The following is a 15,291-nucleotide window of genomic DNA, read 5'->3' on the forward strand; positions in this document are numbered from 1 at the left end:
TGGCTTTGCCTCCAGAGTGCTGAAAGTAAGGACTCATAACATCATTTGGGGTCAGTTTTATTATTAATATTATTGTCATTGTTTTTGAAATTTGGTACTTGAACTTGAATCTAAAAAGCTTACACATGCTAAACTTACTGTTTGCCAAAACTTAACTCCCAGCCCTGTCCACTGCCACTCACACTGCTGGCTGTAACCACTATGAAATCCAGTATATATATTTTTTTAAGATCAAAGGACTTTGGAGGCCAGGTTGATGTCAGGAAGGAGGAGGAGCTGGACCCCTGGTAGAACTCCCTTGGATTCCGCTCTCACCCCTGCTTTAGCTGGCTGTGTGTTCCCAGCGAGCCTATAACCCCTCTTCGATTTAGCTCCCCCATCTGTATTACTGGCACGACTGCAGTTGTAGTAAGCTCCTGGAGTTCTGGGTAGTTTATGTGCACAGCACCTAGGGTAGTACCCAGTACTAGAGTAGTAGTACTAGAGTAGTATCCAGTATTAGAGTAGTACCCAGTACTAGAGGCATAGCAATTCCAAACTCACTGTACCTTTAACTTACCAAACAACAGCCTAGGGTATGTTTAAAAGAATCTGACAATGACAATCTATGCATATGCATACACGTACGTTATGCATATAGTGTGTCAGCTTTTTAGGACTCCTCTAAAGATGTTTGATTTAGGCCTAAATTAGCATCTCAGAATATTCCCAAAGGAAAGTCCTTATGTAGGGTAGAGGTGTATAGCTCAGTAGTGAAACTGTGGGTTCATCCCCAGTGAAAGGTAGAGAGTGAAATTATAAATATTTGTTTGTTGCTATTTTGGTGAAATTATAAATATTTGTTTGTTGCTATTTTGTTGTTTTGTGAGCTAGTATTTCCTGTAGCCTAGGATTATCTTGAAATCATTGTTACACACACACACACACACACACACACACGCATATAGATGCAATCTTTTATCACACTTATTTTATTTCTAAATTTCAGTTTATTTGTGTGGATATTTTTGAAGCATGGATATCTGTGCGTCCCATACATGCCTGGTGTCTGCAAATGTCCATAGAGGGCATCAAAACCCCTGGAAGTATAGTTTTCGCAGGCTGTAAGGTGCTGGGAATAGAACCTAGTCCTCTGGAAGAGCAGCCAGTACTCCCAACTCGGAGCATCCATCAAGTCTTTCATACTGAGAATGACTCTAAACTTCTAATCTGTCTGCCCCCACCCCTCAGTGCTGGGATTGCATGCATGTACTGCCACACCCAGTTTATGCCATGCTGGTAGCGAAACCTAGAGCCTCATGCCTGCTAGGCATGCATTCTAAAGCTGACCTATATCCCCAGCCCAGGTGTGTCTGAAACTCAAGCCTAAGGTGCTGTATGCAGGACGTACTTGTAACACCACCTCCTTTAAGGATTAATATGCCCATAGTTTTTAGGAGTCCCTAGAAAACCTGTTTCTGTACCCTATCCTTCCTTGTCCCCAGTTACTTCCAAGGCCTTTATTTCCGTTTCTGCTTGTGTAAAGAGCGGCTTGGAAGCTGGGCATGGGTGGTGCCTGCCTGTAATTCCACCACTCTGGAGGCAGAGGAGGCGGGTCTCTGAGTTGGAGATCAACCCAATCTACAGAGTGAGTTGCAGGACAGCCAGGGCTACACAGAGAAACGCTGTCTCCAAAAATGAAACAACATAACAAACCAATGAATCAGAACAACAACCAAAGAGCTACTTAGAAGCCATAAAGGACAGAGAAACTCAAACATATATACACGGATGTGTGTGCAACCTTTAAAGTACTCTTTAAAAAATCCATCTCAGGCAAAGGACGGCAGAAATGACGAGATCCACAGAGTAGCAGTTTTTAATCTTGAACGTGCATTGTGATCATTTGAGGGGCTTGTTGAAACACATTACTGAACCCAGTCTAAGAATTTTTGATTCAGTAGATCCCAAAATGGAGTTCCCAGATGCTGTAGACCGCACTTCAAGAGCATTGTCTAGATGAATCTGAGAAGGGTTGCTTGTTTATCAATGGGCCTCAAAACTATGTGAGGAAAAAGTTGCCCAAGACTTGAAGGCAAAGCAATATCCAGAGACTCCAAAGCCTGGGCTGGGTGAGTCACGTCAAATGGAACGTGCACACATGACTGGACTGAATGACAAGTGAAAATTATGACTTCTAGCCATGCTACAGTTCTTATGGAGGTGGGAGGTAGTTCTGCGCTGGTTCTCAAATGACTGGGGAGGAGGCAGGCTGGCATAAGAGAGCCAGGTCCAGTTCCCCACCTGTAGTTAATTACCAGTCTTTGGAACTGAGACTAGGTGGGCGGAGACCTCGCGTCCAGCTCTCCTGGAGTCTTAACCCCAGGACGGACGCACCGGGAGGGAGGGAGGCTCACTACTGTGCCAAGATCAACCGGACTTCTAGCTATTCGGATGCCCGCGTAGTGGCAGAGCCCTGGGATTTGAGCCAGAGAGGATGCTGCGACGAGATACGACTTCCGCCTCTGGCGATCGGCAGTGGGGGGCGCACCAAGACAGCAGTTCGGGAGCGGTGCTTTGTCACCGCGGCAGCGAGGGGCGGAGGATACAGGACCTGGCCGCAAAGACCGGATGGAACGCCTGACTGGCTCTCAGCTTGAAAGGGACATTTTAGGGGGTTGTGGGGCTGCACCTGGTGCCGCTGTGATGGTGAACGGAAGGGATATAGACGCCATGACGAGTCAGTCTGGGCGCACAGCACTCTCCTAGCCCGCAGCGCTTGTTTTCTGGGCTGACATCACTTCCACATCTCCCTCGCTGCCACAATCCGATCCACCTTCGGTTACAGCACCAGCACCTCCTCCGATTCTCACCGCTAGATTCCTAGGCCACGAACGCCCAGTTCTTCCACCTTGAGGTGCTCTGCGGGCCTTCCTAGGGTTAACTATTTTTTTCTGTTGTGTTGGATCCTCTGATCCCTTAACAGCCGCAGCCACCCAGCCAATTCGAGAAGGATGGTCCTTGTCCTGATCTTTTGATACCCGAAGCATCTTGACTGTCTGGGTGTTAGGGAACGTGATATAGGATCTTGAGGGCACTGGGAAAAATGTCATAACGAAAAACCTGGCGTTTGGAAGCTCCTCGATTTAAGTTAAAAACTGTTCATTTCACTTCTATCTGAGTGCTACTTAGATCCTTTCAATCTCTGAGACCGTTTTTTCCTCTGCTTACTGGTACCATGAAGCTCAATTAGTTGGGGGGACTAGTCTGGGTTGGGAGGGGACTCTGAAAGTCAGCTTCCACAAATCTCCAAACCAAACCAAAGACTTAGAGGAGTTCGACTGCACAGACCAGTTGGACTTGCTGCCCAAGGCTAAAGAATGGAGGAGTAGTTTTCCCACCCAGTTATCTCCTAGGCTGGGGATCCAGAGAAGACAGGGAGACCAGCACTGATGGGATCAGTTAGGGTCAATTCAGATTCCTTGCAGACTCCTTAGTCTGATATTACAGTGGGTCTCTCTCATTACTGTCAGTGAATGGGGTGAACAGGGGGACAGCACTGTATGGGAAAGTTGACTCAACTTGAGCTGACTCAAGTCCTTCAGTACACAGAAAAGCTTGCCTTGGAGAAAATTGTAGAAAGCAGAGTAAGCACTGGGTATGAGGGTACATGCATAAAGTCGCAGAGGCAGAGGCAGAGGCAGAGGCAGAGGCAGAGGCAGAGGCAGAGGCAGAGGCAGAGGCAGAGGCAGAGGCAGAGAGGCAGAGGCAGAGGCAGAGGCAGGAGACTCACCCAGTCCAGGCCAGCCTGAACTCTACAGCAGAGCTTCAGTCCTTTCAGCCTAGGCTACACAGCCAGACTCTTATCTCATCCTCCTACCCCTCTATGAAGTGCACAGCAATAGATCTGGGATATGTCCTGGTGGCAAAGTGCCTGATGAGCACATGCAGGTTCTAGCTGCAGAGTCCAACTAAAACCCAAGCTAACAAGAACAGAGAAGCCCTCCCTGAGGCTGGGAAAGGAACTCCTGGTGTAATAGAGGGATGTGGGAGTAGCCAGGCAGCTCTTGTCTTCATTCGAAAGATGATCAGGCCAAGTCAAGCCCTGCCTTTTAGGGATGCTCCAGCCAGACCATCTTTCTCTGCTCCAGGGCCAAAACCTGGAGGTTTTCCGTGAAGGATATGTGCAGGTCAGGTCACATGTACACGCAAGCCTGGCCAGCCACTTAGGTTTTGTCTTTTGGTCCACACAACATTAGGATAGTTTGGGAGAGGAAGCTGCTATGTAATGAAAGAAGAAAATAACAACAACAATAACAACAAGCCCCTCAGGTAAATATACATCCCTAAAGATGAATTAGGCCATTTTGCTTGGACTATGGTGGCTCTAAAGGGCTTATGAAGGGAGAGAAATTCTGGCAATTGAAGGACCTCTGTGAGTTTTTCTAGGGAAAGGATAGCCAGGTATCTAAGGGGATAGAGCTTCTAAAAGGTTAAGAGTGTAGGGGTAGTTGGTTGGGTGTGGTAAAAGGTTATATGCCTATAAATCTAGCACCCTGGAAGGCTGAGGCAGGAGGGTGCCTGTGAGTTGGGGCTAGGCTGGTGGTTTTCAGATTATCATATGTGATTGTGGTCTTGCCTCTTAAAAACCTAGATGCATGGCCCTGGGAAACCCAAGTCTTTCTTAGAAAAGTACTCAGGGTTGATTGTAATGGTGTGAGCCGATGCCTTAAGGTGCCCAAAGTCAGTAATTATACTGACATTTGCTGCTCTAAACCTGATCCCAAAGATCGGAAGTTCCACCTTTAGGTCCGAATGTCCTGTCACATGGCCACACGTGGCCACAGTAATTTTTTTTTCTCCTATAGTTACTTGACTGTCCTCACCCAGCTGCTGGCCCCTATCCTGTAGAGGGAGTATTTCCAAATGGTTTACAGCCTTTTCCCCCCTCCCTTGCAGGTCCAAGGGGAGTACCCAGAGTCCCAGGAATTGCCCCCTCATCTAGGAGTGAGGTGGGAGGAAAAAAAGTCCTTGGTGAAAGCACAAGCTGGCTTTTTAGTGTGAAAGCCTCAAAGCCCATGCCTGGTACCTCATGGTAGCCAGGTAAGCATTCTACCACACAGGTCACAGCCCAGCTTCCAAGTTGTAGGGAGAGTTGTCTTCCAGGAGGGGTGGGGGAGTAAAATACTCTTCCTCTTATTTCTCCCCGTTTAGTTTTCTCAGCTGCAAGCCAGGAATATAACTAATCACCCCCCTTACCACCCCCTCCCAAGCCTGTAGAAGTTAGAAAAACACAAATGCACAAGACTGTGTTGCCCTTACCACAGTGACTGCCCTTACCACAGGACCCCTCGTCTCCTGGAAAAAGATGTATGTTGGGGAGGGGTGGCATCAATGTGGCCAGGAGCCTCTTCTCCAGGGAAGTGCTTTTGAGGGTGGGAAGGACCTGCTGAGGCTTCAGACCTATCTAGATTCCAAAAAGTCTGTGCGGTGTCACCTCAGCATGAGTGATAGCAGAAGAGGTTCCCCAAGGACAGGAAGGAAGAAGACTTAGGAGGAGGAGCCTAACACTCAGCCTTGCCCAGCCATTTGTTAGGACTGGTCACCCTACAACTGAGGGAGAAAAAGCATTGCAGTCTGTCAGAGCCCTTTAAGGAACTCTTGCACAGCTAAAAGAGACGCGGATGTCAACTAGCTTTGTAATAATAGCAAGTCTCAGAACAGTCAGGATGAAGGAGACCATGGTGCTTTTGTGAGGGCAAGGCTAGCTATCCTGGCTTTCGTACATGCAGACACTGAAGAACTCCCTTGGACGGAAGGGAACAAACCATACTGGACACATCCAGGCCTTGTCCAAAAGGAAGGGTTAGCCTCGGGTGTCAGTCCTGTGGTGGGTCTGCTCCCCACTGCTGTCAGTACCCACAGTGAGCTAGGCAGGCAGAGGTAGAACAGAGGTAGGAAGCCACTGGACTCTGGTTTTCAGTAGACTAGGCAGACAGGTCCAAAGGGAGAAAAGGCAGGATTAGATACTTTTGGGGTTCTGAGAAGCACCACGCATTGAGTGCCATGAAGCACCCAGGTTCTTGTCTCAGATATCTGTGCCCTTTACATCAGGAGACCCAGAGGCTGAGCACTTTTCCTAACTGGACTTGTCCTAACTGGACTTCCGAAGCCTGCACCTCAATCTTCTGAAGAGGAAAGCTGTTGTGTTGCTGAACACTGCCTCGAGCTCCCTCAGCAGCAGCCCCCTCCCCCGCCGTCCCCGCCGCCCTGGACAGCCTGGAAGAGGGGTAGGGAATTGACCCAGATCATTTGATCTCAGGGCTCATGGACCCTCTGGAGTTCGGCTTCCAGTGAATTTTCTCCGGGGAGGGGGGCGGCTGTTCCCCCAAGGAGTGCACTACTCAGTGATTCTGGGCTCAAAAAGAGGCCTGGACAGCTGTGTTGGGAGAAGTAGAGCTGACTGAACGACACTCCCACTGCCAGCCCCTCTAGCTGTAAAGACCCAGAGTCACAGAAACTTTGAGGAAATATCCCTGCCAGAATCTGGGAGGTCACGGAGGACCAGAGGACAGTCTCTAAGACAGTTGGGCGACTCTTACTATTTAGAAGGATGCTCTCTTTGTTCTTACATTTGACGAAAGAAAAGTTAATTTTTTTCTTTTCTCAGCCAACTCACAGCCCCCCCCCCCAATCTTTCCCCCTCCCCCCCTCGGGAGAAGGCGGCTAAACCAGCTCCAGGTCCTTGGACTTTCGTCCTTTGCCTTTCAGGAGTCATGTGCAAAGGTGCTCTGGACGGCTCAGGACGCTGCGGACCACGCCCCACGGGCCTCAGGTCACCTAGACAGCTACCACGACCGCCGCCGTCTCTGCCGAGCGAAGCGAAGCTTTTTCCGTGGATCCCAGCGTCCAGTGCCCGCTCAAGGCTTCAGATTCCGTTTGAAACAACCGGCGCGACTTATCTCCCCTCGGCCCCCGTAGGATTCCCAGCCACCCTCTATGCCTCCTAGCCGGGGCGGAAGCCAAACCCGCAGCTTTTGAAGTTCAGAGAATTTCAATCAGCGTCGAGCTGGCGGCATCCGAGCCCCAGCAGGAGAAGGACCACAGGTCGGCAGGGTTGCAGGGGAGAGAGATGCACCGGGACCAGACTCCACTCGGGCGGCTGTCACCCCCTCTTCGTTTTCGAAGGGTTACCTTGCTTCACGGGCTATTAGAATTTCCTTTTTTTCTTCTGCTGCTCAGTAAATAACCTTCATAATACAACGACAGTGACGATTAAAACACACTTCCCATGCAGGAAGATAAACAAAACAAAAACAGTGGCACCCTAAGAGAAAGCAAAAATCCTGAAATCGTGTCTTTCTCCAGCACTCTCTTTTCATCTGCCATGAAACATTCCACCTCCCATCATTTGAAGTCGGCCAACTGCTGATTTTAGAAGTGACATTTAGTTAGATTTTCCCCCTTTAAGCATCGGCAACGGTGGGGAGAGGTTCAGTAGGGACCTGAGAACTAAATAGACGGAGACTGCTTTAAAAAGCTAGGCTAGATTCTGGGGAGGAATTTTGGATTGGGGGTGGGCTGGGAAGGGATTTCCAGGAAGCTCAAAGCAGAAGCAGAGAGGAGGCTGTAGTCTTCTGAGTCTGAGGCCCCTCCTGGAGATGTAAGGGGAAGCCTGGCTCCATCAGACTGACCCAGGAAGGAAACTAAATGGCACCCCTTGATCTCACAATTCTGTTCTGCTTTCATCTCTAGGGAAATGCTGAGTAAAAGGGGATCAAACATTGAACATTCCCATTGAATGCAAAACTGGGGGCGGGGCAGGGGAGCTCCGAGTGACTCTAGGGACCAGCCTCCCTCTGAGAGGGAGGGCAGTGAAGTAGTGGCTTGTTCATGGGGGGTGGGCAGGGAAAGTGGGTGTCTCATAGGTCCAGCCCTGGAAGATTTTGGTTTAGCAGCGACAGCAGCAGCACCAGCAGCAGCAGCAACCCCAGACAGATTCAGGAGTCTAGAGAGCAGAGAGAGTAAGCCAGGTGCTCCTGCAGATCCTGCAGAGTGAGAAAGTCAGGGCAAGCCAGAATTGGTGGCTATCTCCTCACGGTAGGAAAGGTCCCAGGACTCATTATCTCCTCGATCCCATCTCTGCCCTCGGCCTCTGAAATAGTTCTCTAGATTTCTGGGCTGGCAGATTTAGCAGATGGTGGCTTTGGGGGTTCATAGGGAGTGGAAGCATTTGCGTGGACACCACCCTCCTTGTCCATCTGCCCTTGTTCCCCAGGCAAGGATAACAAACATTTGCTGTATCAGGAGAGACGTGGAAAGCCAGAGCCGTTTTCCTAAACCTCTGGCTTCCTCCAGTCTTTCCATGATCCTAAATCAGAAAGATGGAGGGACAGGTAGGAGACAGATGACAATGAGGGAACTTTCTTAGAAACTGTGGCTTTGTCTTGGGACGCAGAGGAGCCCCCCCTTTCAGTTAAGTGGGCAGGCTGCTCACCAGTGGAAAATATTGTAGGGGGAGCCAGAGAGAGGGGAAACCAGGAGCTAAACCTGGAAGATGCTCACCTCTACCCCTCAAACCAGCCCACCTGCCAGGCTCCGGAGATCTATTCCTTCTCCCAAACACCAAGTCCCAGAATTCCACAGACCCAGCTCCTCACCTCCTCACCTCCTCAAAGGATTATCTTAGCCCACAAACTCCCATCCCCAATTGCCTGTTTTGTTTTTTGTTTTGTGTCCCCCACCCCCACCCCCAGGACATTTCAATGACTCTCTTCTACCTCTGGCTTTGAACACAGAAAACTTCTTTTGGGCAGAGCGCAGGAGAGGACCCTGCAAGTTCAAATCCCACTGATACCATTTGCTACATTCCATCCACAGTTGTCCTAAAATCTCCAAGGAAGGCCAGTACCTTCTACCTGGGGTCTTTTGGTGCTGCCAGAGTAGGGTTCTGATTGCCAGCACCTTTTCATTAGAGCACGCTGGTTGTGGCAGAATTCGTTGACTCTGAAGAAATCACCTAAAACACACACAGGAAAAGAAAGGCCAGTCTTAGACCCTTTCCCTAACCGACATACCTGAAATAGCCCGGAGACAAGCCAAACCAAAAGATGTTTTCTTCTATGAAGAGCCAACCCGAATTCAAGCCAGGACATCTAGATAGAGAGAGAAAATTAACAACAGCAGTGATAACTCATTGAACGCTTCGATTTTAAACCAGGTGATCTGGGTGGGGAAAGATTTTTTTCTTCTCCTTAAATCGTGGAACACTGAGCCGGCACACAAGGCCGGCTTTCAAAGGGAAAAAAGATACCTCTTGACTCTTAGGGAAGAAAAATAAAGTTTGGTTTTAAGGAAGGAGACAGATGATGATGGGGCGATGAGGCAGAAATGGGGTACTGCAGGCTCAAGCTCTCCAGACAACTGGGGTGGGGGGCACTTTTTCAGTAGCTTGTAAAAAATATTGAAGCCACTTAGAATGACAAGCGGTTATATAAATACTCGGAAAGCCCGGGTTTGTACGTAGCTTCCAAAAAGCAGCTATGGGTTCTTTCATTAGTATTAGATCTAGACACCAGGATAAGAAAACAGAAGTCAAAACAACAATAAAATAAAATTTCAAAAGCGTTTTTCAATTACCAAGTCCTGCTGCCCCTGTGGAACTCGTGGCGCGCTTTAAGCGCTCCCTTTTCTGTGTGCGGAATTCCATTTGCATCCTCTTTGCCTGGGTGTCTCCCTTTCTCAGTGTGTGTGTCTCTCTGTTTTCACACTCTCCTCCCCATTCGAACGAGGCCCACACCTGGCGCATCACTGCCGAGCCATTAGCTGCGGGTCTCCTTTCATCTTCGCTGTGGTAGACGTTTCTATTTATCCACTTGCGTTCGCCGAGTGGCGTCACCAGCGGTACTGTAATGACGATTGCAGCAAGAGGATGACAGCTTAGAAAGAAGAGGGCAATGGGGCTTCCTCCCAGAGGCGGTGCGGCACAGAGGAGCGCTCGCATCACAAGGTGACCCTAGCTCCCCACTGCCATCTCCGCGGTCGCCGTCTACACCACGCTGGGGCTACCCGGCGCCAGCCTTGTTGCCTTAGCTCCCCTTCTCAGCCAAGATCCCAGGGAGCCTGGGGTTAGGAGCTAACTTGGGGGTTTCCCCCCTCCCCCCCCCTGGAGAGTCCGGGGATGGAGAGCCGAAAGGACATGGTTATGTTTTTGGATGGGGGTCAGCTTGGCAGTCTGGTTGGTAAGAGGGTTTCTAATTTGTCCGAAGCCGTGAGCAGCCCGCTGCCTGAACCGCCAGAGAAGATGGTGCCCCACGGTTGCCTGAGCCCGCGAGCCGGCCCTCCGACTTCCCGGGAGCGTGGCGGGGGAGGCCAGGAGGAGGAGCCGGTGGATGGACTAGCAGGCAGCGCTGCAGGGCTGGGCGCCGAGCCACGGTCTGCTGGAGCGGCCATGCTTGGCCCGGGACCCCCAGTCCCCTCCGCGGACAGCCTCTCTGGCCAAGGGCAACCTAGTAGCTCAGACACCGAGTCGGATTTCTATGAAGAAATCGAGGTGAGCTGCACCCCGGACTGCGCCACCGGGAACGCCGAGTACCAGCACAGCAAAGGTAGCCACCTTGTCCCTCTGCTCCCCGGTCCGCCCACAGCACCCACAGTTCCCTTCATCTCAGGCCAGGTGGAAGATACTCCTTTCCCTTGGGGCAGGGTGGCTGGGGGTTGGGTGAGTGGGGCGGGGGCACCTGAACAACTCTTGCTCTCTGCACCTTGGTGTGTGTGAGGTCTCTTGTGTTATCCCATTAGTGGGACTAAGAGTGACAGTTGTGCCTGGATGAATGTCAGCTTTGACACAAGTCTTGACTTGAGGGATCCAAAACGCACCCCAACGCACCCCCCCCCCGAGTTTTGTGGGAATGATTCAGCTGAGAGGAAGATACCTTCCATCGGGTAGGGCAAGATCAAACGCTTGTCCGGGCAGTTTGTGACTGGAGGGGTGCAAGGCACAAGGAGGCGCGGAAGCCAAGAGAATATAAAGGACCGTAAAATAGTGGCGGACTCTGGTCTCCGGAGGGCTGCAGCCCTCCGACCAGTTTGCACGTCGGTCAGAGGTCCAAATTACCTTGTCACTTCCCGGGCTGGCGGCGCCAGGTCGGAAATAGTCCCAATGGTCTAATTGCCTTTGGTCTCCGGTTGCATTTGAAAAGGCGGGGATTGGGCCCTCCCCCTCCCCCTTTCCCTCGGTCTCACTTCTCCACCCAAAGGAAAAGCAACTGCAGGGGGCTAGAGCCCCACCCTTCTCTGGGGTGGGTCTAAGGGGTTGGTACTTTAATTACAGAGCTCCTTCTCACCAGGGGCTAATGGGAATGGGGGTGGATAGCTCAGAAGGGAGTCTCTCTCTATAACAACAATATCCACTCCTAGGAATGAAAAACTGGGAGCTGGAGCCCATCAGTAGACACACCTCCACAAAACCACGGGGATGGGTGGGAAAGGCTTGCATCTACCTCTAGGCCTCCGCAGCCAACACCACTTTGTTCAGTATCCACCTCCACCTCCTATCATCTTATCTACCTACTCCAGATTCACTACCATACCATGCCCTCACAACCTATACATAAAAATACCACTCCTGCAATAGGATGTGCAACACACATACCCACACCTGCTACTGGCATCCTGGTGTGCACACACAAGAACAGGGAAGCTCACTGCATGTCCAACAATCTACAATACATTAACCTCAAGAATTTAGTGTCCTGGCACATCCTTGCCCATTCCTACCCACAAAAGCAGAGAGCTCAAGGAATATGCCCTTTGCTGCACCCAGGGGCAAGCGGAAGGGAAAGGAGTTTGGGAGCCTTTAGACCCATGTGCCTTAGGTCCAGGTCTTCCAAACAGTCAGTTTAAGTCTGCCCCAAACCCTTTCTGTTTCAACCCTTTCTGATCCAAGACCTCGCTGGTGAAGCTTCCAGAGCCCCAGCAGAATCAGTGACTGAGGAAACTAAAGGGTTCTCCTTCTAATGCCCCTCCTCCAACCTGAAGTCAGCATTGTTTGTGTGTTTGTGTTGTGTCTCTGTCTTTGCACCTGTGTGCTCTGGGCTCCTGTGCAGCGCCAGACTCCGATGCACTGGGCAGCAGTCCTAACAGTGGCAGCGAGGCCCCCAAGAGTAACGGTGGCAGCGGCGGCAGCGGCTCACAAGGCACCCTGGCCTGCAGCGCCAGTGACCAGATGCGCCGATACCGCACGGCCTTTACCAGGGAGCAGATTGCAAGGCTGGAGAAAGAGTTCTACAGGGAGAACTACGTTTCAAGACCGCGGAGATGCGAGTTGGCAGCAGCCCTAAACCTTCCTGAAACTACCATCAAGGTAGGCTGCGCTAGGATGTTCGAGGCGATCTATACCTAGGTTAGTAGGAAGGAAATGCCAAGGGACTATCTCCTGAATTGCAGCTGAAGAGTCTGGGCCTGGACTCTCCAATCTGGTACCTGCAGAAGTCCCCTCTGACAGTCCGTGGTCAGCCACTGCTGCCAAGAGGTCGATTCTGTCCTTTTCCTAGGCAAATAGAGTACAAGGGCAGGTGATTGCACGTGACAGTGCCCCCGAAAGAACAGGGATGAAAGCGCCCCCAAATCTGTGGGAAAATGTCTTTTGCCTCTTCAGACCCATCGAGGCAGGCCTTCCTATTAGCACCTTCACTCCAGATTGTGATGTCAAGGCCGGGTAGGCCGAGCAGCTCCCCTGGTCTCCTCCCGAGCGAGGGTTTCCCTCTGGGATGGCGGTGGGTGGCCTGGCCTTGTTATCTGGAGTTGCTTTTGACTCTTGGAGGAAGAGGAAGATCCCCTCACTGTAGGGATCGCCCTCACACGCCACCCACCCCAGAGTTGGGCCTGGGCCTGGCGCAGTCATCCAACCCGCTCCTCCTCTTCCTCTCCTCAGGTGTGGTTTCAGAACCGACGCATGAAGGACAAGCGACAGCGGCTGGCCATGACGTGGCCGCACCCAGCCGACCCCGCCTTCTACACCTACATGATGAGCCACGCGGCGGCCGCGGGCGGCCTGCCCTACCCCTTCCCGTCGCACCTGCCCCTGCCCTACTACTCGCCCGTGGGCCTGGGTGCCGCGTCCGCCGCCTCGGCCGCCGCTTCGCCCTTCAGCGGCCCCCTGCGCCCGCTCGACACCTTCCGCGTGCTCTCGCAGCCCTACCCGCGACCCGAACTGCTGTGCGCCTTCCGCCACCCACCGCTCTACCCCGGGCCGGCGCACGGACTGGGTGCCTCGGCCGGCGGCCCCTGCTCCTGCCTCGCCTGCCACAGCGGCCCCTCCAATGGGCTGGCGCCGAGGGCCGCCGCCGCCTCAGACTTCACTTGTGCCTCCACCTCCCGCTCGGACTCCTTCCTCACGTTCGCCCCCTCTGTGCTCAGCAAGGCCTCCTCCGTGGCGTTGGACCAGAGAGAGGAGGTGCCCCTCACCAGATAAGGGGGCGCCCTCAGGGCTGCCGGCTGCAGGACGTCATGGGGTGGGGGTGGGGGGAGTCTTCGAGACTCCTCCAGGATCCTACCTGTCACCTCTCGTCTCAGATGAAGAGGGGAAAGGATGTGGGGGGGACACCATAAAGGACTCGGCCTAGAGGATCCAGGAGCCCCAGAAGCGCAGTGAATGTTGCTGCTTGGAGCAGGAATGGGGTGGGAAAGGTTGAGAGAGCTTCCCCTGGGATGGTCAGGCTTTGCCACCCTCCACAAAAGCACAACCCTGTCAGAGGTTGAGGCCTTGGTTCAACAGCTAACCGGCAACAACCCCACTCCCACAGCCCTCCTACCCTTCACCTGGGCCCCCCACTCTCCTGTCAAGGGCAAGCATTGCGAAGGGAAATCGCTGTTTCTTGGAACAAAATGCTGTGTATGCAGAGCAGGTAGAGATTAATCTTCAGCAGCTTTTCCAAAGCATGCAGGGGGCTTGTTGGTGGCAACAAACCAGCCATTTAGGGGAGAGATGATTTACTGCCAGGGACTCCATCACACAGCATCTTTTGGTTCTAGCCTCTACCAGCCCCTGACCTCTTCCCATATTCCTGGCTTTGTGACATCTCACAACTTGCAGCTCCAGCCTTCTCCCTTTCGGTTTGGCATTGGCAGAGAAGCTGCAGGGCCTCCAGTCTCCCCAGGCAGCTTCTGTGAGGCGAACCTCTTCTCCCTGAACCCAGCACACAGCCTGATTAGCAAGTGATGTGTGCGGAGGGTTTTTGAATGTTGAATGTATGTATAATAATGAACCCCACTCTGCTGGGCCACCAAGCCCGGAGCTGAGCCCTTATAACAAGGCGCCCTGGGAAGAGCTTAGGGAATGGAGACTTCTCACATTCTTCTTTCATTGTCTCCCCCAATTGACACAGGGCCTTGGCTTTCCGCTGTCAGTACAAACCTTCAGCACCTCTGGAGGACCCTGTCTCTCCCCTTCACTGGGGTTCACTGGGGGAGCCACTTATGAACTCCTGTACTCATCCTTATAGCCAGTGTTTGAGGAAAAGGACAACTTCAAGCATCCCATGCAAGCTTCACTCCACTGGGAGGGAGTGGTCCTTCCTGTAGGGAATGAATTTGGTTTGGTTTGGGGTTTTCCTTTGCAGCCCAAAGAATTTGCTGTTATGATTTGTTAACCATATTGCAATAAAAGCTGAACATGATTCTTACTTTAGCATTTAAGCATAAGTTCTTTTTTTTTTTTTTTTTTGGTGGCATCAGGGAGTGTATTTAGTATTTTTGAATTGCTAATTTAGCTACCACGGGGCATGCATAAGGAAAGAATGAAGGAGACCCACCCACAAAGGGGTCTCTCTAAGTCCCTGTTGGGCACTGGCAGGATCCAAACAGACATTGCAGGAAGAAGGCTGTCTTCCAGCTGCCTTGGGTGTAAGTTTGGTTAGTTCTGGGGCTATCTAGGACTTGCCATAGGTAGATTGCCCCCCGCCCCTCTAAAGTGTTGAGTTTGTCTAGGGCTCATCTCTCTAAGGGATGAATCCTTCAGTTGCTCCAATAGGGACTCCAGGACTGCCATCTCCTTGAGACCTACCTCCAGCCTGACCCCTGATGAGATGAGTCGGTCATGACAGGTGCTGGACCACTGCAGAGAACAGTGTTTGCTGGTGGAGTGGGGCCCCCATCCGCACATAGAAACAAGTGGCTGGATGAGGGTTGGGATGGTTTTAGTATGATTCAGCCACATGCTAGGAATCCTACCTTCAGCTTAAGGCCAGGTGGTACGTAACAGGTACCCCACCTACTTAAGAGTGGCTCATTTTGAAATCCCAGCCCAATAGC

At 51.8% G+C, this 15,291-nt stretch overlaps 2 protein-coding genes and 1 long non-coding RNA gene across 5 annotated transcripts in view; 2 read left to right on the plus strand and 1 right to left on the minus strand.

Moving 5' to 3' along the window:
- Positions 1-7,766, plus strand: part of LOC147994860 (uncharacterized) — a 40,699-nt gene extending 32,933 nt beyond the window's left edge. Inside the window, exon 4 of the long non-coding RNA XR_015686590.1 lies at positions 6,751-7,766. This is a non-coding gene — a long non-coding RNA (uncharacterized LOC147994860). The remainder of the gene's footprint in view (positions 1-6,750) is intronic.
- On the minus strand, positions 7,407-10,222 carry LOC147994861 (uncharacterized). Its single transcript, XM_087659743.1, has 3 exons — positions 9,619-10,222; positions 8,891-8,998; positions 7,407-8,027 (listed from the first exon to the last, which is right to left on the minus strand). Exons 1-3 carry the CDS (start codon positions 9,980-9,982, stop codon positions 7,525-7,527), a joined length of 975 nt encoding a protein of 324 aa, XP_087515869.1. The 5' UTR covers positions 9,983-10,222; the 3' UTR covers positions 7,407-7,524.
- Positions 9,760-14,663, plus strand: Evx1 (even-skipped homeobox 1). Of its 3 annotated transcripts, none has more exons than XM_087655489.1 (4): positions 9,760-9,988; positions 10,248-10,586; positions 12,087-12,343; positions 12,914-14,663. In XM_087655489.1, the coding sequence occupies exons 2-4, from the start codon at positions 10,283-10,285 to the stop codon at positions 13,451-13,453; spliced, it is 1,101 nt and encodes a 366-aa protein (XP_087511615.1). In that variant the 5' UTR covers positions 9,760-9,988; positions 10,248-10,282; the 3' UTR covers positions 13,454-14,663. The 3 variants fall into 3 exon arrangements, with proteins under 3 accessions (XP_087511615.1, XP_087511616.1, NP_001178901.1); XM_087655490.1 differs by having other exon boundaries at positions 10,248-10,531; NM_001191972.1 differs by lacking the exon at positions 9,760-9,988 and having other exon boundaries at positions 10,160-10,586; positions 12,914-14,539.
- Positions 14,664-15,291: the final 628 nt, after the last annotated feature.

The sequence above is a fragment of the Rattus norvegicus genome, chromosome 4 (assembly GCF_021556685.1).
Source record: "Rattus norvegicus strain SHRSP/BbbUtx chromosome 4, alternate assembly SHRSP_T2T, whole genome shotgun sequence".
In the NCBI taxonomy this organism is placed as follows: Eukaryota; Metazoa; Chordata; class Mammalia; order Rodentia; family Muridae; genus Rattus; species Rattus norvegicus.